Source organism: Cavia porcellus, unplaced genomic scaffold, assembly GCF_034190915.1.
Source record: "Cavia porcellus strain 051 isolate PalLab524CR breed Dunkin Hartley unplaced genomic scaffold, mCavPor4.1 scaffold_33, whole genome shotgun sequence".
NCBI lineage: Eukaryota > Metazoa > Chordata > Mammalia > Rodentia > Caviidae > Cavia > Cavia porcellus.
In genome coordinates, this window is record NW_026947516.1 from 19,460,939 (window position 1) to 19,485,675 (window position 24,737).

General features: G+C 40.2%; 1 protein-coding gene and 1 pseudogene across 4 annotated transcripts in view; one reads left to right on the forward strand and one right to left on the reverse strand.

Moving 5' to 3' along the window:
- The window catches only part of Nhs (NHS actin remodeling regulator), a 332,473-nt gene that overhangs the window by 280,560 nt on the left and 27,176 nt on the right, over positions 1–24,737 (forward strand). For all 4 annotated transcript variants that reach the window (XM_005002183.4, XM_023563612.2, XM_063242939.1 and 1 more), the window contains exons 2-3: positions 7,806–7,958; positions 13,382–13,515. In XM_005002183.4, the coding sequence (XP_005002240.1) occupies positions 7,806–7,958; positions 13,382–13,515 (287 nt within the window). The remainder of the gene's footprint in view (positions 1–7,805; positions 7,959–13,381; positions 13,516–24,737) is intronic.
- Positions 19,080–19,643, reverse strand: LOC106026903 (calcineurin B homologous protein 1-like; annotated as a pseudogene).

Genomic DNA, 24,737 nt, shown 5'->3' on the forward strand with positions numbered 1-24,737 from the left:
ATTTGCAAGTCTTTACATTAAATGCTTCCATAGTCAATAGATATTAGGGATTGAGGACAGACAAAAAAAAAAAAAATCACAGACTGTTATGTACAGTTTTCTTTCCAGTTTCCAGAATGTAAGATTACCAAAGAGTGGCCTCCTGGTTGTTTATATTTTACACAATAAGAAAATAGGAGAAGGTATGTGTGTGTGTGTGTGTGTGTGTGTGTGTGTGTGTGTGTGTGTGAGAGAGAGAGAGAGAGAGAGACAGAGAGAGAGAGAGAGAGACAGAGACAGAGACAGAGACAGAGAGACACAGAGACACAGAGACATAGAGAGGGAGAGAGAGAGAGAGAGACCTTTGGAATGCTCCAAGGTTTAGAATGCTGCAAGCTTTCCTGTTTTGGATTTGGCTTCTATATGATCCTGGTCTCTTGGTCTTCTTTCGCTTCCAGTGTAGAAAATAAAATAAATACTGATTAATCTGCAAGATGTCAAGAATTTTATCATTTCATTAGAGGCTCAGAAACATTCTGTGATGGCTGTACAATTCCCTTTTCACAGAGCAGGGGACAAAGACCCATAGAGCACAGTGACTGTCTCTGGGTCACACTGCTCCTGTGCTTATTCCCCATTTCTCTACCCCAGGCCTAGGGTCTTTCCACCAACCCATCTTGCCATCTTCTGTTTTAATACAGAATCCTTCCAGGTAGGACTTTGGTGACTGATAGAAAGCAGAGGCATCAATCAGAGCAGAACAGGGCTCAGGGATTAAAAGTTCTCAACCCTTCATTTGTAAAGACGAGGAGTCAGAGGTACTATTGCTACCCTACAAAAGTAACAGTAATAATTCCACAGCTCTCTGGGTAGGAAGTAATCATTTTAAGAAGTTGAGGAAAATATTTCCATGGGAAAAAAATCACCCTAGATTTTTGTAGTGTACAAATAAATGCGCAGAGATGTTCTACTCTGTAGCTGTTAGAATGTTTTAAGGCACCAAAATTCGTTAGGAAATCTAGGTCTTCCTGATGCTGAGCTATCTACATTAGCTGCTTTGTTCACAGTGGAAGCAAGATTGAATTGCTGTGCTTCTAGAGAAAAGGCAACCCAGCAGGAGTAGTGTTGGGAAAGCTGGCTCTAGTTTTGGACGACTCTGCAGGTGTCAGGTAGCCCTGGTGGCTCTTGCCATCCCTGTACCCTAACCTGTTCTCTCCTCCAAGCTGCAGCAGAGTGGGCAAGGGGGCTGGTTGCCAAGGACAGCACAGCAGGAGGGAGAGAGTGGTTGCACTTGGTGAAATCCCCTCCCGATCTCCGCAGCCAACCTGAGAACTCTGGCGGCAGCAGCGGACTGAGTGGATTTCCATTCTGCTCACCACGCTAATGGCTGCCGAGGATTGGCTTCAGTATAGCAGGGAACCGAGGAGCAACCTGGCTAGGCGTCTGTGACACCGACTACATTAGATGCTTACTAATGTATTCCTGTGAATACTCCTTGCTGCTTTCTATCATGAGCTGTCAGAAGGGATGGTTTTTATGTGTTTTTAGCCAAAAGGCTGCATGATAGGGGTGGCTGTGCTGAATAGAAGAGCAGGAAGGAAGGGTGGCAAAGGTGGGTGGGCAAATGTATCCTGCAGGCACTATAAGAACATTTTTAAGAATTCCTTCCCTCCCTTCAGGGCTAAAAATTCCATTTGTGAGTTGCTTGGCACGTTTTTTTTTTTTTTTTTTTTTTTTTTTTTCTGAAATTTTCATCACATGCAGCATTAAACTTTGATTTCAGCTGTCCTCTCCTCCTTTTTAAGTTCTTAAGAGCCTGGGAGAAGGAAAGAGCTGCAGGGGGAGAAAGCCAGCCAGGGGCAGGAGTGAACACTGGAGGGGAGAGGGCGGCAAGAATAAGTGTTTTGCACTCTTCCCAGGGGTAATAAACATTAAGTCAGCAGGAAGCTCATGAGGCCAGGAAAGGTAGAATCAAGTAAGTCACAAGCCAAGCACAGAGAGGGGTACGTGGGTTTGGAGAAGCTTGGGCTGACCTTGTATTTGTTCCTGACTTCTACTGCGTCCCAATAGTTCCTAAACCCAAGCCCCTTCCTGCTCTTAGAAATGGGCCTGGTCTTTCCAAGAGCCTGTTAGCCACTAGTTTTCCTCAGTATCTAAATCAGCTTATTTCCAAGGAACCCAGTGACTTATCTCCATGCTTTCAAACATCACTATGAATCATGATCTAGACAATTCCATTATTTCCCTGGTTTGACAGGGGAATGAGCTGAGATCAGTCTGTAAAGACTTCTTGCTACCTTAGGAACATTCCCTGTGATGAGGTTTTCTTTCAGCAGCTGGGTTTTGTGGAATCTGCTTGTAGTGCTATTTGTCTTTCTGGAATGTAACAAATCTTCCTAGCTTCTTGCTTGGCACTCAGAATCCTAGAAGATTCACCCAGTTGTTGGTTACACCTAATACTACAGATGACCCAAAAAGTGGCAGCTCCAAATCCTTGCTAGGTATTTGCTAAAGCCCACTAGCCCTCTCTCCACCTTAATCACCTTTAGCTTAAGGAAACTTAGTTCAGTATTAGTTTGAGAAGGAGAAGTAACTTGGAACCCAAACAGAGATGGTATCTAATCCCAGATCTTGTACTTACCTGGTGTACGACTTTGTAAATGTACTTACTTTCTCTAAGCTTCTTCCTAATCTATAAAATGGGCCAATGCTTTCCTCTTTGAGTAATGTGAAGGCAGCCTGATATTGTGAACAGACTCCACCCAAGTTAGAGTCTGGTATATGGTCAGAGCTCCTCCTGGAACTTACACTCTTAGCAGGGAGAAATGATATATAATGCATAGCCTTTTTCCTGTCATGGAGGATAAAACAAAACATACAGTCCTATCTCCTATTGTAACCCTTGCCGTTGTTTAACCCTTCCGTGGGCAGCAGTAACTGAAGGGAGAAAATGACAAGTGACTGACTCTAGATCTTTGTATTAATTTTCTATTATTTTTATTTCTATTGTTGCATAATACATTTTGGCAAACTTAACGCCTTAAATCAGTACCCATTTATTATCTTGCAATGTCTGTGGGTCATGGGTCTGAATGTGAGTTAACCATATGTGTTCAGAGTCCTACTAGGCTGAAATCAAGGTGACATCTGGGGCTATATTCTCATTGGAGGCTCATGATCCTCCTTCAAGCTCATCGGTTATTGTTAGAATTCAGATCCTTGAAGTTGTAGGACTAAGGCCTTTCTCATCCAGAGGCTGCCTACTATTCCCTGCCACAAGGTTCTCTCCACATGGAACATTAGGGTATTTTTATGATCAACAGGAAAAGTGCCTCTGATGCTTCTTGTCTCTTTTAAAGGGTCACCTGATTAGGCCAGACCCATGCAAGTTAGTAATTTCTCTCTTGCTGGATTCAAAGTCGTCTGAGAAGGAACCTTAAAATTCTTTGTTATGTAGTATAACATAAGCCATAGATTCCACTCATATCCAAGGAGGATAGAATTATATAGTTCATGTACTTAAGATAGTAGGGGTTTTAGGGACCATCCTAGAATTCCACCTACCACAGGAGGGGCCCTAAATGTATTCACATAAATGTAGAAAAAACTTTCTTGCTTATAATCGTTCTATTTTAATAAGAACAAAGCTTACCAGAGGTATTAATTAAGTTTGCTGTTGTACATGGTTCATCTATGGTGAAATTGTTAAAATGGACACAAAGGGATTAGTGTTAGTCACTTCCTTATCACTAGGACAAAACACCCAACACCCACATGAGAGGTTTACTTTGGGTAACAGTTTCAGAAATTTCAGTCCATGGTTGGCAGGTTCAACCACAGAAATAAAATGGTGGAAGGATGTGCCACGGAAGAGAACTGCTCACATCATGGCAGCCAGGAAGAAGATGGAAGGGAGGAGCCTGGGAGGCAGATACCCTTCCAGATCACAGCCCTCAGTAACCTGACTCTAAAGTGGGCCACACCTCCTAACAGCAGACCAGTTCTGAGCGCATCAGTGAACTAATTCAAACCAAACAGAGGTAGAGGGAAGACACTGCTTAATGCTCTGCAACTGAAGGACATAACTGGGTACCAAGACATGAAAGTTTTCCTTCCCTTTCCATCCCTAATAGTTAGGCACCACTGTGGCAACTAATGAATGAAATACTCACCTGCTTCTGCATGACAGAAATCCACTACAGCTTCTCAGTTAAGATGGAAACAAAATTTGGACTGGGAAATGTGGGATCCCTAGTCCTGAAAACTGTCCTTATGAAGACTGCTTCTTCTCAGCAACCATGGCTCGGCCACCTACACTGAACTCATGTGTTAGTTTTTGCGTCTGTGAATAATGACAGCAGGGAAAGTTTAGTAGCCTAGAAATTCTGTGCTGGCTTGCTCAGAAGGTCCAGCAGAAAAAAGTTTGTGACATCAATAGTGGAGTGACATTAAAAAGAGTACTTTTCTTTACTGTAGCTTGATATCTAACAGAGATGAGGAAAACATTGTGTTGAGCTTCTTTATGATGTATTAATCTGAAATTTCGGATTATCTACAGAGAGGTGGAAAAGTGGGGACTATAATCTTTTTGGTGTCTAAAGGCTCTAGAGCCTAGAGGTCTTAGACTATAAGGAAATATATAATATTACAACAGGGAGAGTGTACTGCAGGGCATTTCTTCTTACCCATTCCTTCCATTCAGAACTGTGTATAAACCATTTTTACACAATGCTACAAAAATGTGCCCCCAGAGGGCAGGGATTTTTGTATGATGTTCCGTGCTGTGTCCTAGAACCTAGCACTGTGCCTGGAACTAGCAGGTAGTTAGAAATTCTCCATAGGTGGATGGATAGATAAATATTTCCATTGTCAGCTGTCTTCCCTATTTGCATGTCACCCAATTCCTTTGACTCCCACACAATCCCAAGGCATCATGAGAGAACATTTTGTGTTTTTCAAATTTACTTGATAATGAAAATAATGTCTGGGTACTTTTCAAAAATATAAATTATCAAGACTGTAGGAAATTCTGGTTCCAGGAGTCTAGAGAGGCACTCAGGATTTTGCATTTTTGATAAGCATACCAGAGGAGTCTTTGCTTGAAACCAACACTCAGGTACATAGCAGGAGCTCATCTCTTCCCCACACAAAGACTGAAGAGCCATGGACCCTTGACCTAGTTTCTGAGGGTTGTCAAAGTCATTACTCCAAGTTTCTTGCCAGTAGCACTAAGGGGATGGGAAGCTGCAAGGGTCTTCTGGACTACCATCAGTCATCTGGGCTAAGCCCTGCATCATGGCTCCCACCTTACTGAGGAGACCAGCCTGGGGAGAGGTGCTCAGAAGCCCCTCTACTTCTGAGACTGCCCACTGAATATCTCATCACTTTTCCAATGGCAGACTTTCTGTTCTGTTCGCTCTCTCCTGCCTGTCACCAGCACATGAATTCACAGGCATCTCTGTTTGGTTTGGTGATGATTTCTGCCCTGTTGGGTGGGAGTTGACCTCTGCTGATGTTTGGTTCACTGAAACAAAACATTTCTCCTTGGGGGAGGGGCACTAAATGAAGCTCCTGCCATTAGGACTGTTCCTCTACACAAGAGAGGAGAGCTCTGATCCAGGTCTGGCCTTCCCCTTAAACACCAAGGCTTCCCACTCCTCCTCTAAGATCTGAAAAGACTGGCTTCTCCCTTAGTGATTCCTTCTAGGGCTTCTTGTCCTCAGGACTCAGTGACCTCTGACTGGTTCACCAAGCACTTACAATTTCCAAGAAGGTTGAGGTTATAGAGCAACTTGAGAAAGGAAAATTGCTGCCTTTCCGTCATGGCACCATAGAACTCTCCTGAAAAGGCTCCGCCTATGCAGACAGAGAATCCTGCAGTCTTCAACCTGTGACATTGAATTCTTGAACACTAACACCAAAGAAGAATAAACCCAGGTGGAGAAGAGTAATCTGTTTAATGACTGACAGTGAGACAATATGAGACTATAATTATACTAGAGCTGCATTGTCCAATACAATAGCTGCCTATGGCTATTTAAATGTCAATAAATTAAATAAAATTTAAAATTCAGGTTTTCACTCCCTAGCCACATTTCATTTTCTTAATGGCCAGTGTGGCCAGTAGCTACCATATTGTGTAGCATAGCTATAGAGTATTGGATCATCACAGATAATTCTGCTGGACAAAACTGTTTTAGAGGCATTGTGTTCTCCTTCATTCTGTCCATGTACTATTTCTTCATATTATTGGAAATGTCTTTCTTTGTACTGGTGATTTTGTAGTTCTGATGCATTATTCTGAAGAAAAATCACTATCAAAGATTGTATTAGAAAAAAAAAACAACTGTAGTACTTGGTGGGGGAGGGAAAATTAATCACCAAAAGATTTTATTTCCCCCAGTCTTTCTGTCTATGAGAATATTTCCCAGCCAGCCGTGGTGGGGCTTGTTTATACTGTAGTCCTAGAACCATGGGAAGTGGAAGCAGGAGAATCAGAAGTTCAAGTCCAGCCTGGGTAACTTCCCGAGATTGTATCTCAAAAAAAAATTTCCTATCTCAAATTTTAAAAGATTTAAAAAGGGCTAGGGTTATAGCTCAGTGTGAAGCCCCTAGATTCAATCCCTAGTACTGCCCCCAAAAAGTGTCCTCCCTTGTTTTCCATTTTATTTTCTGCTTTTTCCAAAGAGTATCTTGTTCCATGTAAGTCTTCTCAAACTGAAATGGTAGAATAAGCTTCAAAAAGAAAAAAGGCCAGAGAAAAGCCAAAATCCTGTTTGGGGCCTGGGAATGAATAGTTGATCAGAGTACCTTGAATCATACATAAAGAAAAAGAATGAAAAAAGCAGAAAAAGGGATGAGACACAGAGTAGTGCAGTGGTCCCCGACCAGGAGCATGGGTCTGGGCAGTGAGTCTGGAGGGTGGCAAACTGGGCAGGTTCTCATCAGTCCCCAGGCTTCCAGGCCACCCAGTGCTCTTGAGTTCCTCTGGGCAGCCATTTCCTACCCAGAGTCCCCTGCTTCCTAGCACCTTCTTTGGTACAGATTCATCTTCACTTTGTGTAGAGCTCTAGCCTAGAATCCATGTGCCCACAAAAAAGACAGTAGAGCATTAAATGCTGGGTTAGGAGGAAGATCCTTTTTCCTTGAATGTGGATGAGATGCAGGAACTATGCTGTTGGCAGTTTCCCTCCCATAATACCTGTCACTCCATCATGAATTCTTATATGCTGTGTTCACTCTGTGTGACACTAGGAAAGTCAGCCATGCTTTGAAAGGGGACAAGCAAGGGATCAGGAAGTAGAGGGCAGGATATGGAAACTCTGGGCCAGAGACTGCCAAGGACAAACACCAGGGTAAGATATGGGCCAAAGTTCAGGTAGACAGCAGGGCCAGCATGAGGAAGTACAATTCTGAGGCTTTGGGGCCTGAAGACTGGACCAAAGGCGACTTTTCCACTCACCTGAGGCTGTCCCCAGCATTCTTGGAACAAAGAACTGCCACTTCCATCTCACCCATAAGCAGGCAGGGACTTTTCCAGTTGATGAGCCACTGAGCCAGGAGGCAAGGAGGGAAAGGTAGCTGTTCACAGGCAGACAAAGTCTTGGGGCCCCTCAGCCTCCTCCAGTTCAGAGGCCAAGGCTGTCTCTACCTGCTATGTTGTAAGCCTCATCGTCTCTCCAGCCTTGGGTTAGTGTGACTGCAGCAATCTGCACTTGCCTTCCACCCCAGACTCCATTCCTGCTCCCCTTTCACCCCAGAACCCACCAAATGCTCAGTGCAGAGCTCCTGATGGACAAAGCCCTGTTTCTCTCCTTGTCTTGCAGCCGTCTCCAACCTGGACATCGAGAGTAAGCTGAGTGTGTACTACCGGGCCCAGTGGCACCAGCAGAGAAACATCTTCCTCCCAGCCACCAGGCCACCCTGCGTGGAGGAATTGCACCGCCATGCCCGGCAGAGCCTGCAAGCCCTGCGCAGAGGTAACAGAGTCAAGGCGTGGGGCTTTTCTGCAGCAGAACTCGGAGATTTCCCCATCCAGGGTTCTCTGTCCTGTCGCTCCCAATGCCTGCCTTTGTGACAGCAAGTACTTTAAAGTGCTCCCTTTTCTACCCTGGATGAAATCTGTGGATACTGGAACTTACTATACACATACTAAAATTAGCATTATAGTCTCAATTTGATAATAAAGAGACGTTAAAACAAAAAGAATAATAATATGTATTTCAATATGCAAATGTTCAACTGTAATTACAATGGAAAATATAACAAAAGCAGTTAAAAGTTTGTACTTATCAAAAATAAAGCTGGCAGCAGGATCACCTGTACAAGCCCGGCCTGGGCAATTTAAGGAGACCCTGTCTCACAAGAAAAGAATAAAAATAAAAAGGTCTGGGTGTGCAGCATAGGAGTAGAATACCCTTGGGTTTGATCCCTAGTATCAAAATAAAGTTTGGATTAAATAAAGGCAGTCAGAATCCTTTCCAAAAAACAAAACAAACAAAATTCAGAGAAATGAAAAGGCCCTGAGGGCAGGATGGCACACCAAAGTAACCGGTCTAAGCGTATAGTAGGTGTAAGCAGAAGAGGTTGACTCAGAGACAGGTTCTAGACTTTTTCCTTATTAAGAGATTCAGATAGGACATTTGCATGTTGTGTGGGACCTGAAACACTTTTACTGACTGTCCTGTACATTTTCAGGATGGCTGGAATGAATCCCTTGAGGGCTCTGTGGCTCCTGTTGGGAACCAGTGAGCTGATCAAACAGTCCCATTCTACAGGGGAGTACGTGGAAGCCTAGACCCATAGATAAAAGGGCTCAGCATCACACACAACAGGATGTGCGTGCCAGAACCCAGCCCTGAGCCTTTGAGGCCCTCACCAGACCTCCTGTCCTCCTTGCCATGCATTGCCCCATGGAAATAAATATTTACATTTCTCTCGCAGCTCTGAGAGCACCAGAGATAGGCACAGAGCAGTCAAGGCAGAAATCCAGCCTTTTCTAACACCAGTTACAAAGACCTTTCTAATTAAGATAAGGGGATCAGAAGTGAGCACCATCCTTTTAGAGACCCCTAAATGGGGTCCAGAAGTTGACATGCCGGCTTTTTTGGCTTTTAGGTTCTTGCTATGGAGACAGATGGTGTCTATAGATTCACTGTCTTTGTTCCAAATTCCCTTCATTCTTTTCTCCCCTTTATTCTTTTAAAGAATGGTATTGTGTGTAAGTATAATAATGCAAATAGCATTTTACTATCATTATCAAAATAGAGAATAAAATTATGACTATTGTTGTTTTTATCTTATTTTCTTTCCTATCCTCACCGTCTTTGCTTCTAAAAATTTTCTTGCCCATTAGTGGTAGACACTATGACACAATTCAGAGTGAGAATCAGTGGTCCTTTAGAAGTATCTCTGGCATCCTTGCTATTTACTTCGACTTTACAGTCAACAAATTTTTAGTGCAAACCACCTTCTGGAAATTTCCCTTTAAACTCTTGCCTTTCCTTTGCAGCCTAGATTATTAGTCCCCTTCCCACACTGCATTGGGCACCTTTTCATCCTGCCACTTAAAACCTTCTGTCCTAACTGACCATTATGGGCCTGTCTTCCACCCCTGATCCATGAACAGCTCAAAGGCAAGACTGACATCCTATTAATTTATTTTGTTCAAAAGTCTTAGCATATTGTGGATCCTCAGTGAGGGTGTAAGGAACGGAATGAAATCTGCAGAAAACCGATTGAGCCTTGAGGGCACAAGATGAATACATAGGAATCTGATAGTTTCGCTAAATGCCTTCCTGGATCCCAGCATTAGGGAGCTTGAGTAACATTAGCCCTTTAGACGTAACCCTTTTTATCCTTTTATTATTATTATTCAGTCCTCCTTGCTTAGATTTTTACAGATTCAGCCGGATAACGCTGAACTGCTCATAAGTTATCACATTTCACTGCTTTGTCAAGTTTGGCCTTAATGGCAGAGCTGAAGAACAGCAAGTGCCAATATCAATTTTCTCCGAACTTCCTCCTGGGGGGTGAGAGGGATATGGGGCCTCCTGGGGTTTGGATAGAAGACCGTGGAGCTGCATCTTGCCCTCCACAGACTGGCTTGTTTTGTGGTTGGCTCAATAGCAAATCTTGGGTGTAGTAGTTTTAATAGCACTGCAGAGAGCCATAAACAGGAATTATAGGCATCATAGAATTAAAAACATGCAGTGTAGAATTAAAATTAGAAAGTAACTTTTTTTTTTTTTTTCCTTCCAACCTTGTCCAAGAAACACAGTAGCTGAGCAGGGTAGTCATCAACATGAACCACTTGTGCCATCTGCTGGCCATGGGTAATATTGACCGGTCAGACAACCCTAGGCTTGGCCAGGACCACAGTGAGCTTCCCTGTAGCGACTCTATTTGGACAGCTGGAGAAACCTGGCTTCCACCAGGAGGGAGTATATAATGAGGCCCAGACAAGCGATGCGGCAGCGGCTGCAGCTCTGTGCTTCTTTTGGAGACTATAAAATGGGAGCTGGGAGACTGAGATTAAAACCTAGAAACAGGCAGCCTTTGTGATCTGTTTAACAGCAAAACCTTCAACAAACTGCTTAAGGCCAGGCCTTGTGCTAGAGGCTGGGATTCAAAGAGCAGTGAAGTCTGGTCTCTGTCCACAAGGAATTTCTGGTCTAGTGTGGGAGGTTGCAAGTCACCAAGTAAGATCAATACAGTGACATAGGGGCTGAGGAATGGTACCTATCCAGTCACGCCGTGAGCTTCACGGAAGATGTCTCAGAGGAAGTGACATCTAAATGGATTTCAGGTTACTTAGGATCCGATTACTTTTTTGCCTTTTCCTTAACAATTCCTTAATGCTCAGAGCCAGTAATCATTTTAAGTGATGCCATCTTTTGTGTTCATGGAGCGGGGAGAGAGATATTAATAAGTGAGTATAAAGAGATCATATTTTATATTTTCTTTCTGTTCAGGTTTCTGGCTGAGATCTAAGTTTCCTTGGTCTAAGAGAATAAGGACCAAGACCTTACTGCAACTGTGGGCTTTTAGTAGACCTAGTTCTCTCTACCTCACCACTAGCAAAAAGTATTAATAGGGAGCCATTAATATAGCCTGCCTATTCCCAGCCTAGGGCAAAGGAGGAGATATATTTAAGGTGGTGTAGGAGAGGAGCAATTAGATGATAAATCGAGTTTCTGTCTCCTATCTAATTCCTCCCCTTCTTGCAATTCCAAATATCCAGTAGCACCCGAATTCTATTCTTCTTGGTAAATTTAAGAATGTAAAAGCTTTTTCTTTTGTTGCCCATTTTGGAAGACTGCTGTTTGCTTGCAGAGAAAAATGAGGGTGGCACTGGGGGTGGGCACTTTAACAAGGAACACATTTATCTCTAAATGTCTTCCTGATAAACATTGACTTTGGAGGCAGTGTAGCAAAGACCACCTACATGGTTTTGAGGGTTTTTCTCTGGTTGCAAATGAGAGCCAACATTTTTTCAAAAGAATCTCAAGCAAAGAAAGATGTGGCATACCATCACACTTTCCTAACACAGATCCCAAATCAAAAGTTCAGGCAGTGGAGCCCACAGGCAGCCAAACCAGACATGGATAGAAATCAGAAAGCATGAGAATGTTTACTTCTTCATTTAGAAGGTAGCACAAGAATGTTTAGAGGTAAAGAGGAATGGGGCCAGCATTCAGGAGGTTGTCAAAACAAGCAGCAAAACCTACAGAAGCACCTAGCAATGAGAGCACAGTATAAATATAGATGAATGTATACTATGAAATGCATTTTTTAAGAAAACTAGACTTTAATGAAAGTGTTAATTTATTCTTTCAGTTGCTCAGCACACGTTTATTGAAAACCTGCTATGTCACAGACACTGTGGCCACTGTAATCAAAAGCTGAAAAAATATAGTCTCTTTCTTTGAGGGGTCAACTTCTAAGGGAAGAAGCTGACAGAGAGATGGCATTTTTATCAATATAAAAATCAAATAAGATCGTTGAAGAAAGGGCATCTGATGTCACCAGAAAGAATAAACATCATGAGTTCTGTTCCCTAGCATAGGCACAAAAAGTGAGTAGTGCCTTATAAGTTGCCAGCCATACCATATTCTGTGTTATCAATGGTCAAAAAATAGAATGCAATAAAATATAATCAAATAGTGTCAAGTCTACAAATTCTTGCTCCAATGAATGAGATGTTAGGATCTTACAATTCCTCTAGGTCAAATAGTGATTAAGAGCAAAAATACTAGATTTGAGACTGTACCACTGATAGCTGCACAGTGACTCCCTCTCTAAATCTGTCTGGCATGAATGTCCAATAACGGGTTGTTGAGATGACATAGCGAGGAACGTCAGCAAGGAGTCTTTGGCACATTGCAGTTGCTCAACAAATATACGACATTATAATTTCTATTGTATATGTACTGAATAATAGCTATTTTAAATAGTAGAAGGACAGATGAAAAACTTGACTATACCAATTTGTACTTTGGTCATGAAGGGGGCTCAAGAGATTTAAGTCCTTGATCATGAATATAAACTGCATTGTGGAAGATGGGCAGCCTGTAGTGTGCACAGAGACACCAAAGAGTTAAATTCTGTTCTTGGTGTGTTAGTGATTTATTGTTGTCTGTTTGTTTGCTTATTTGGTTGGTTGGTTTTCTGATGCTAGTGATCAAATCCAGTGTCTTGTCTCAATATTCTTATTGTGAAGTCAGGACCACCTCATCCCACTTGTAGGTATTTCCTGGATTTTTCTCAGTGGTAGCTTTGTGACTGAGTCATACCCATGTTGTCATTGGGATTGCCTTACTTTCTCAGGAGATCAGGATTTCAAAGCTCTCTGAAGCTTGTGGGTGGCAGGGCCTAGATGGCTGCAATGGTATGTTAGATACCAGCTTTCTGGAAAAACAGACTGTAAGATAAATAAAGGACCTGACATGTGGCCCTTGCCAATTTCCCCCACTATAGTCCATTTCCGGGTACCAGCAGTTGAAAAAACTGGCTCCCACATTCCTGAATCCGGAGCACTCATGGCCCTTGAGCCAGTGTAAACTGGCTCCAGCACCCAGGCCATGCAGCTCTGGTATATCTGTGCCTACCTTCCACTCTGGCACTCATAGCAGCAACTCTTCTACCATTTCTCTTAACTTTTGTTTTTCTACTCATGAACCAACATTGGTCTCAGAAGTGAGCCATCTTGTACAGAGATTATGGGATGGAGCTGAAATGAGACATCCAACTTCATATTAGTAGTAAATGACAGTTCAGTTAGGAACCAACTAGCTAGATTAATGAAAGTTCACTCTTTTGCTAATACTCCTGACAGTGGAGGGGACAGACAAGTTGAAATTACTAAGTGTATTTCAGTATCATTACTTTTCTGCCCTGTCAGAACACCGGAGCCGTAGTGATCGTCGAGAGCAGAGAGCTGCTGTGCCCCTGTCCATAGCTGCTCCACCACTGCCAGCCTACCCTCCAGCTCACAGCCAGAGGAGGCGAGAGGTGAAGGACCGCCACTTCCTCACGGTAAGCTCAGCTCATTGGCTGACAGCAGCAAATGTGAGTTTGTCGTGGGAAGGAATTTCCCCCTCCCACTGAGGGAAGCTGGGTTGGCTGAGAGAGCAAATCATGGACACCTGGGAACAAATGAACCTTCCTCTTTTAATATCTGAAAGGAATGTCCCTTCTTTTGGACTAGAATAGGGATTCAGGTATATTTTTAAGTGAATAGGTGTACAATGCAGTGAAGCAATGATGTTTAAAGATTCAGAAAACAATTTTGCTTCACATCCTAGTTTTGCTTGCAAGCTAAAAAATGTAGGGTAAATTACTTACCTACCCAGCCCTCAGTCCCCTCATCTGGAATATGGGATATTAATATTATCTACCTTACAGGGCTTCAATATTAAATGAGATAAGGCACACGCAAAGCTCAGCACAGTGACTGACAGTGTAAGACCTTCATAAGTGTTAACCACAACTGCTATTATTATTATCATCATTACAGCAAATGATAGTGTATCTGATTCAGTGGGAAAATCTGGAGAAGAACTTCAGTGATGTGGAAAACTACCATTTGAAGAAGAATCATGTGATTCTTTCATGTTTTCCTATTCTATAAAAGAAGCTGCTTCTCCAGGATAACTTATTGCCTTGGTGATATGATCACTACTGGTAATTTCAGCCTCATCTAGAGGGATGCAATTGTAACTTAGCTTGTGTAGATCACAGATGACAGAGCTAAGCTTGCTCAGAATACCTGCACACGTTCTCAACAGCCACTGTGAATGTGTTACCCTGAGGGCACCTTCCGGAGCCTCAGTGTGGACAAGTAAACACACTATCCTCTGAGTCGGGTGTCATTGAGGTGATGAGCTATGGTTTCTGTCATCAAATCAACTCAGACTGCCTGTCTGCATGTCTGCACGCATGTTTTATTCTGGTTTGGGACTTCAAAGCAAGCACCAAGCTCCTACAAGTAAGAAGAGGGAATGGTTACTTCCTTGTCAAATAATTCATGTCAAAAGTTCTAGATATTAAAATCTTTCACATCTAAACATTTTAAAACCTGTTCATTTTTGGATGAAAGAAAAAATACGAACATTGCTACACAACTTCTTAAAAATAATGACAATAAAAACACCACTAACATACTCTATGGAGTACAATAAAATACTGACGAGGAACATATCCAACACTGAACAGTTTTATTTTATCAATAAGATTTTAAATGAAAATGAAATTTTAAAAACTACAAAACAAGAAAAGAAAGGAAAAGTAAACACAAGGAAGGAAATAATGAGGTAAAAATAAAAATTAATGAACTAGAGAAGAGAACAGTAAACCTAATCCATTACAACATGACCAAGAAAAAGAGGGAAAATAGACTAAGCAGTTATAGGGGAAATTAATATTGAAACAAATTTTTTTTAATTTATAAGAACTACTTTGTATGGAAATAAATTTGAAAATATAATTAAATAGATAATTTCCTAGAATTATGATTGTTAAAATTGACCTGTTTTACAGTTAATAAGCTTAAGGAATCTAATTTCCATAGAAAACACAGAAGTTAAGGAACCATGCAACCAGGCCCAGATGCTGTCTCAGAGGAAATGTATTAAACTTAGATGTCCATAGATTCCCAAATGCTCTAGAAATTGTTTTGTAGTATTGAAAACAAAGTAAAACTTCCATAAATCTTTTATGAACAAAGTAGAACATTGATCCCTAAACTTATTAAAGACAACCCATAGAAATTATAAGTACATACTAATGTTACTCATGATTATTGATTCAAAAGCATGAAATTAATCACTAGCAAACAAAATACAGTGCCACATTAAGGTATTAATATACCATGACTGGATAAAATGTATTCTAGGAATAGAAGTTTGGTTCAATATTAGGACATGTATTAATATAAATACTACATTAATAGAAAACCTGTATGAGTATCTCTAAGAACACCAGAAAAGCCTTAAATAAAATGTAATATCTTTTTTAAATTAAAAAGGCTCAAGAAAATAGTAATTGTCATATTTCATTAACATGATCATATATATGTATATAAATGTCTAAACACTAGTACTTAATGGGAACCAGTAGAAGCATTTCCACTAAAATCAGAAAGGTGAGAATGCTCATTATCTGCTACCACTTAGCATTGTATTAGAAGTATTAATTAATGTTAATTGGCAAGATAAATCAATTAGAGGCATAAGAATTGGAAAAGAAGAAATAAATTTATATTTAGCTGAAGATAGTATATTACACCAGGAAAAATCATCAAGAATCAATGACAAAGCTAACTCAAGCAATAAAAGAATTAAGTAAGGCCAAAGGATACCAACACACAAGTCAATGCCTTTCATTTACCCAAAGGATACCCAATTAGAAGACCAGTGTTGTACAAAGCCCTATTTGCAGCAACAACAAAGAAGATTAAATACTTAAGAATTAATTTTCCAGAAATGTGTAAAACCTGTATAAGAAAAACCTTAAAGTACTTCCTAAAGACAAAAAATTAAACTTTATCAAATAGAAAGACATACACTGTTCGTAGACAGAATGATTCAACATTAGAAATATATCAGTCCTAAGAGTTTACATTTAACACGACTTCAATAAAAATACCAATAAGCTTTTTATAAAATGAAGTTAGAACCATAACACTGAAGATCTTATGGTATCCACTTACTTGCATGATAAACTTCAGTCAATTATGCAGTAATGCAATGTGCCTATCTTAAAATCTCCACACTATGCAAAATTGCACAATAAAAACCAAAAGCCTGGAAGGAAAGCTGAGTTAGGAGCACAGTACTCAAAGACTTCTATCACACGTACAGACACACACACAGACACACACACACACACACACACACACACACACACAGATAGAAACTATAGGGCTGGGGGTTTAGCTCAGCGGTGTAAGCGCTTGACTTGCAAGCAGGCAGTCGTGAGTTCGATCCCCGGTACAGATAAAAACGAAAAAAGACCAAAAAAAAAAAAAAAAAAGAAAGAAAGAAACTATGATAAATGATTAGGAAATACATAAACACTGCTATAAATTGGCATTTTACCTAGAAAAAGTTTTGATTTTTTTTTAATGGAGTGGGCATCAGTAGGGCTGTAGCTTGTATGTTATTGGGAAGGGGGAGAAAGAGAGTGATCTGAACCTGGAAGGAAGGTTGCAGCACCAAGTGCGGATGACCTTCTAACACACAGGTTGAACGGGAATAGCTAGTAGAAGTTTAGAGTGTTACGTGTTTTCGTGTATTCTTCCACAGCTCGGTTCAGGTGGGTGCAGTTCCCGCATTTACCTAGTTTCTCGAGCGTATGAAATGGTGCATAAACAAATGCAAAATCCGTATTATGTTTAAATCATTCTCTTACGATATCAGTTGCACTGGAACAAAATCAAAATTTTAAAACAAGCATAGCAAAATTGGTTGTACAGGAAGGATAAATCAGAAACTAATGACTGGTTTACCTGTGGCAGGGTAGGTAGAGTAGAAAGAACAGATGAATGGGGAGGAAACAGTACGGTTGAGGCAGCAATTATATTTCTGAGTATATTTTTGTGTAGCACAGATTTTTAGAGCCCAACTAATATTGCACATGCCCCCATAAATAAATAAGCAACGTCAATCAGAATATGAGGAGAACCCAAGTGGAAAACAAATAGCAACAAATAAGACTAACAAATGAGTAGATAACCACACTGGAGGAGGTGGGGAAGGAAATAGCTAATTGCAATCATTTTGGAAAACAGTATTTTTGTTTTGCTTTATTTTAGTCACCAATGCTTAATGGTAAATCCATGAATATAATTTTAAATCGAATGAAGAGTTACAACTGTGGATTGAAACAGTTTGTTATAAAAGCCAAAAGGTTTAAGTCATAAATTTAGCAACTTTAAATATGAAAGTCAGAGAGCCTCTGAACTAGCCAACAGATGACTATTAAACAAGTCTTCCTCTTTATACAATTCTTATGTTATATCACTTGGTCTTAAAGTCAGAATGATACTTCAAAAAGAATTCCTCACTCATTTATACTTAAATCATCCTTCCCGGACAGTCTCCACTTCTTTCTTCCACTTCGCAGTGGAAGTCTTTAGCCATTCCCTTCCTTATGAATTCGGTGTACATTTTCCTTAAGTAACCAGTGGATCAAAGAAAGATGGCCAAGGGCATATGTGAGAATGCAGAGACTTACACAGATGAACTTCAGGATGTCAACTGCCTGAATCATGAGATCTAAATTTAACTGACCTTGGCAAAAGAACTGCTCTGGTTTGCTCAAAGGCCTTTCATTCTGCCAAAAGTTGTGCTGCCATTGCTAGATGCCGCGTTTCTAAGGGATTGGCAGTGGCCTACCCAAGGAGTCTGGATATCAGTGTAACCAGGCACCTACTGCTGCAATACACTCAATCCTTTGGACCCACCTCTATCAAGAGCAGACTACAGCTTCCAGCATAGTCATTTGCCAAATGTAAAAGCTTTCAAGAGACTGAGGACAGTCTTTACATCTTGAACAGAATAAATTAGCACTTACTGAACAGTAATCTCTACTTAGAAATGTGAAGTGCAAAACATTATAGTGTGGATGACACTGAGGCAGAAACAGTGCTGCAAAGGGGTGAATGCAGGAGACTTTATAGGGTGCCCAACCTCCTTGATTAAAAAAAAACACATGACAAAGTTTCCAAGCATATTATCAGAGTCATCATGGTGATGACGGTATTCCCAAGAAACCTTCAAATACGTGGCTGCTTTCTGATGCAGTAACAAGCCTTGCCACATAGGTGTACACGTGGCAATTTGGAGACCTAAGATGTGGCATGACACCTCTCGCCTTCCAAGAAGATTTCCATCAAATTGTTCTGTGATGGTAGAATATAGTACAGGGACCAAGACACGGTTACATTCTTCTGAGAGAAGTATTGGCTCCTGAAAATGTCCCAGGGAGAAAACATCCCAGAGGCGCATTTGTGAGTGAAAGCAAATAAAAACTATCAGACCACAGAACTTTCTCACCGAATTAGAAATACGTTTAACAGGCATATCTTGGGGTGCCACATAGACTAGAGGGAGTTTGGAGGGCTAATAAGAATTGGGGAGACTGAAAGAGCAAGGCAGCGTAGGTCATGCAAAAGAGAGCAAAGAGCAAAGGACACACGGAAAAGGTTGAAGGAGATACTGGAACCTCACTGGTGGAGAGGCAGCATGGTTGTGACCCACACCAAGTGAAAGAGCCCGACTGAGTGGCTCCTGGAGCAGCTCACCCTCACTTTCTCAGACCCATGGACATGTGACATTCAGCAGTAGAACAAGGGAGATGGTATTTGGAAATGGAGAACCAGTGAATGGCTAAAGACTGGGAGTATCGTTCTGTAATGCTGCTTATACCAAAGGCAAGTTTGTGTTGAGAGACCATATCTGGGCGTGTCACAGAGCAGCAATAGTATTTTGAGAGAAATAGCATGCTGGGATGGAGGTGGGGCTTGTGAACAGGGGAACTCTCATGTTCCAATTCTTAAATACTAGGGAGCAAGGGACAGTTTGATTTCAGTGCCTTTCTTAGTCAAGAAACCGGGTGCTCATTTTCTGTTCTATATTCACTTTCTCAATAACCTTAACAAATTATTTAACAGATACGGTGCCGTCTCCATGTTGGTCCACTTCCCAGATGACCCTGTCTGTGACAATGCCCAGTTGCTCACCTGAGACAGTCACCCTGACCATTGTACGTAGCACTGCTAACAGCTCACTATGCGGAATCTTACCATCTTTATCCACATGGTATAGTTGAAAAGCAAAGTGTAGGTGCTGATCCAGCTGTTGAGTGGTTCTGACCCATTCACATCTTTGTTCTTCGTATCACTGTCAATGGGTCAGAAATGAGCCAAGATTGTTATGAATCCATAGGAATTCACCTGATCCTTACCATCTAGAAAGAAGACACTGATTATCTGGTCTCCCAGGGAATTGATGGCAAGTTCTGGAAGCCACTGTAAATTTTCCCAGCTGAGTCCCAGTCTTATCTTTGTCCAGGCTGACTGTAGGGGCACACAATCTGACTGTGGGAGAGCTAGCATTCTTTCCCATGAAACTGAGCTCTTCATTCATAAGTAACTTGGACATCTGACACCCCGTCCCAACTAGGGAACAATCATGCCAGAAGCAACAGGGTAAAGCCAAAAACAGAAAGAGCTATATATAAAGTTGTAGCAGGTGTGGTGGTGCACATCTGTAATCCCAGCACTTTGGGAAGTGGGAGGATTACAGGTTTGGGCCCAGCCTAAGCAATTTAGTGAGGCTTTGTCTCAAAAATATCATGGTAGGGGTACTGGGAATGTAGCTCAGTGCAAAAGCCCTGGGTTCAATTCCCAACACTATAAAAAAACCCCTCTAATTAGTAATATTGTTTTCACAAGGGAGTTGACAATGCCGAAAGAATTATGTGTGTATAATAAAATCGAACAAACAAATATATTGTAGCTAATGAGTCGGTGTCTCACTCTTGGAGAAAAGAGTTACAAATAAGAAAGGAGGAATTCTAGAATGAAACTTGTGGCATTGGATTGGACTCTAAAGTGTCAGTATAAGTTCATATGCATATTCATATGTGTACACATAGATATAGGTGGACAGACTTAAAGTAAATATATGTGTGTGCACATATGAGTATACAGAAACATATCTTCTGTCTCTGTCATCTGAGAAGACTTCAGGAGCAAAGGTATTATAGTAGCAATGAGCACATCTACTGTCTATGTCTTGTTTCTAAATACCATTCTTTAATAAGAAGATTCCTTGGAAAAAGATTTTTTCCAGGACTGGGTAAGGGAAAATATAAGATAAACCTTATGGATTATAAGGTTTACAAAGCCTTATAAACCTTTGTGATTGCAAAATATAAGGTATCTTGTGGTACCAGAAAATAAGAAAGTTCTCAAAAACTAATATCATGGCAAAAAAGGCACAGAAGACAACTTGGAGGAGCTGCCAGTGCCCAAATCTGGTACACTTCAAGTAATAAAATAAATGAAAATTGTAATAGATTATAACACATAGAATAACATAATTATCTATGAGTCGTATGTATATGAATAAATAAATCGAGTGTATAAATAAACGAGTAAGAGAAAACTCTTCCTTACAGAAGAATTGTAATTAATAAATGTAGAAGTAATCAAGGGGCGCATATTACCACTAGCCAAATACCACAGTATTATTTTTTGCAAACAATAATCACCAATGGATGTTAAAGTTAGCCAAGTGAAAAGTATGTTAAGAAAGAGAATGCTCGCAAAGTGGTAAAATTTCTCCCCCAAATTGTTAATAACAGAGAGAAAATAGTAGCTTTGGCTACAGAAAACTGGCAGATACCATGTTAACCAAATTGTCAGAATTAATCTCTAATTGAAGTCCAAACTGAAGGACATTCCATAAAATAATCAATAGTACTCTTTAAAATTATCAAGGTCATACAAGATAAAGACTGAGAAACTATCAGAAATGGAAGAAAACAAAAGAGATTTGATGACTACATGCAATTGGTGATCCTGGATTGAACTCTAGATGAGAAAAAGGAGGTCAGTAGGAAAACTGGCAAAATTCATTGAGGGTTTAGATTAGTTGGTAGCATTTATCAATGTTAGTTTTCAGGCTTTGTTAATACCCTATGGCAATGTAAGACATAAATATTAGGACAAGTGTGTGGGACCTCTCTACTGTTTTTTCAACTTTTCTGTAAATACTTTTATAGTATCATAATCTCTTTATTAACTTCTTTCCAAAACTAGTTCTGTCCATCAGAATGAAGTCCTAATCTCATTTTAGCTGTTTGTATCTCATTTCTTTAGACCAGTTAAGAATAATTCTGTGGTATGAGGATCTCTGACAGATGAATTCTTCCCTAATCCCAAACCTTCCATTTCTTTATTCTGACTAATGAAATAAATTTGAATCCTAGTCTGACCGTCCAGATTTTCTACAATCCTAGAAAATCAGTTCTTGATGTAATTTCCAGATGAATGTCCCACACATCCTTGGCCTAGACCCTAGGCCTTGGCCAAACCAAACTACACTTGCTTTCCCAGAAAATACCTTGCACTTGTAAAACAGTATTTCCTCCTTGCATGTCCTGTATTTCATTGCAGCTTCTCATTTATTCTTTCATTTTGAAAAATAAAAAAATATCTGGGATCAGGTGTTAGGGTTCTGCTAGCAAAGGGAAAATAAAGGGTCACATACACTAAGGGTCAGCAAAATGGCTGCTGCCTGGCCATCCTAAGCAAGTAGCTTTTACTGAGATAAAGAACAAGGAAACTCAAATTGCACATGCTTAGTTATACAGCCTGTTTGTTTCTTGTCCTTACAGGGCCTCGTGTTTTTACATTGGGGTGGGAGCAGAGTTTCAAGGCCTGCACTTTTCCCGTAACATTGTTGACTGGATGTGTCCGGGACAAAATGGAGCCAGTGTGGCCTCTCTACAATCTGGGATATAGTTCAATAGCACAGTGTGCCTACCTAATAAGCACAAGGTCCTGAGTTTGACTCCCAGTACCAAAAAAAAAAAAAAAAACCTAGCTGAATATATACTATTCGTGAGTGCTGAAAGAATACCTAAATGAATAGGACGTAATCCTTGCCATTCAATCCAGTTATATTGTATTAACGATAAAGTGTTAGTACTTAACTGATGTATGGTGTACGGTATATAGGATGGGGTGGGCTGGTGATATTAAACTTCATGAAAAAGCCTTTAGGAAAGCCTTAGAGGAGAAATGTGAATATTGAGAAGAAGAGAACTGTAGCTGAGGAAATCCCAAGAAGCAAGGATGCATTTCAACACTTTTTGGCTAGTGCATCTGATGAGAGAATGGAGGGTACTGGCTGCAATGCTTCAAATGACCAGATTTGGAAGGATTTTGAGTGTCAGATTAAAACTTTTGGATTTTTGAGCAAGCCTACCAAATTATTGAAATGTTTTGATCACATTAATAGCAATGATCAGAAAAGCCTGTGATTTATGAAAATAGAGTGTGTAGGATCAATGTCATTGGTTTTCAGAGGTCCATTTTTGATGTAGTAGGAGAGAAAAGGTTGTTAGTCTCAAAAAGATTGCTGGAGATGGGGATGTCTATTACATCTCTCATCTTACTTATCTCTTTGGCCTTTGAAGAAGATAGATGATTCTAGCCGGGCATGGTGGCACGTGCCTGTAATCCCAGCTGGGAGGCTGAGGCAGGAGGATTGTTGAGTTGGAGACCAGCCTGGACTACAAAGTGAGCACAAGGCCAACCTGAACTGCATAGCGAGACCCTGTCTTGAGAAAAGAAAAAAGATAAATGGTTCTTAGAGACTGGCTGAGAATAGCTGGTGGCTCTAGCTGTGGCTCTTGTTTTGATGTCTCCATTTTCTTGGAGGAAATCAGCACAGCACCTGATATATGGCATAATATGGATACTAACCATGGCACTTTCTTTTTCCTTCTATACTAATTTTCAAGGGACACCAGAAGCAGTTTGTTTTTGAGAGCATGCTAGCTCTTCTGCCCCGCAAACATAAGCTGCAGAGATCATTATCATGTTTTTTTAAAACTTTATTTAAGGAGAAAAAAAAGCAGAGAAAGGGTACAAGTTATACAGATTTACAGAAAAAAAATAAACAGTAGGAAATCACTAGTTAATGGATTACATATTGTCATCTTAGAAATAATTGTTCAATTCACAAAATTAAAGCTTGTAAAGTGGACATTCCAACAATGATACTGCAAACAGTTCTGTTCAATGATCCAATAAAACTCAGTGATATCATTTTCTATCTTATACACTTAAATATGCATGCAGTTATATAGTTTAGAGCACTTTCTTTTCCTCTCTTTTGTACAATGACTATTACACGTTTTGGGTTTTATTGCTCCAACGGTTCTTATTACTTTTTTGGAAGAGAGTAAAACCAAATGTGACATAACAGAACAGAATCGGTCAAGTCAAAAGGGTGGACATAATAGATAATGTAAAAACATAATACAAGGTGATCAACAATGGTTACCATAATGCCTCCTGCTATCTCTAATAGAATTGCCTATATCATTAGTTATAATAAAATTGAACAAAACAGTAAAGAACAAAACCGACAAAACCAAAACATTGGAGACATTGTAGGTCTTCAAAAGTAGATAAAAGTCAATGAGAATGGGTGTCATAATGAATCTCATTATCTTCACAGCTGTTGCCTAAACTTTCGAACCTGATACTATCCAGCAAAACAGAATAGGCAAACATCAGTCAAAAACAAGATGGTGAGAGTAATACAGGGCTTTAAATCGAGATAATGGAAAGTCAAAGTGGGTTACTATAATATATCCTGTTATTTTTATTTATTTTTCCCTTAATTAAAAGGATAAAAATAAAAAAGTAAATAATGGAGTGGAGATTGAGATAAAAGAGGGCATAACAGCAAAACAGCGCAGATCAAAACATAACCATTTAAGCAGAATAGTGTTTCACCACCAGATAATCCTGTCATAAAAGTAGTTACCATATTGTCTCTTTCCTTGAAATCCTTGAGTACAACTTCGTATACTGTAGCATTAAATATATCAAAACAATGTAAAACCACTTAAGAGAATGACAGCATTACAGGGTATTTAGAATCGACTAACAGAAAATGAACAATGGTTTCTGTATAATCTCCTTGTCTTTAAAAAGTTTTTGCTTATACTATCATACATAATAAAATCCAATAAGATACAACCTATTTAGACCAATGGAGACAGAAGAACAAAAGCTTGATGAGACTTCAAAACAAGATGATACTAAATCAGTATTACCTATTAAGATGTCATTTTCTCCAAAATAGCTGTTCCTATCATCCAATCTTCTCTGTCTCATTTCTTTTGAGCTCTTTTTCTGTCAGTAGCTGTCAGTTTGTCTTCTTCATTTTGTTCTCTGCTCCATTCATTGTGGCCTCCCCGCCACTATTTCTGGATTCTTTGTATTTTTCTTTTTTTAGAATATCCTGCAATACTCTCTGTAGAGTTGAACTGGTGGTTGCAAATTCCCCCAGTTCCTCTTTATCCTGGAAGCACCTTGTTTTTCCATCAATTTCCAGGGACAGTTGTGCAGGATATCTCAATCTTGGCTGGAGATTATTATCTTTCAAAGCTTGAATTATTTCCCCCCACGCTCTTCATGATTTCATGGTTTGTGCAGAGAAATCTGCTGT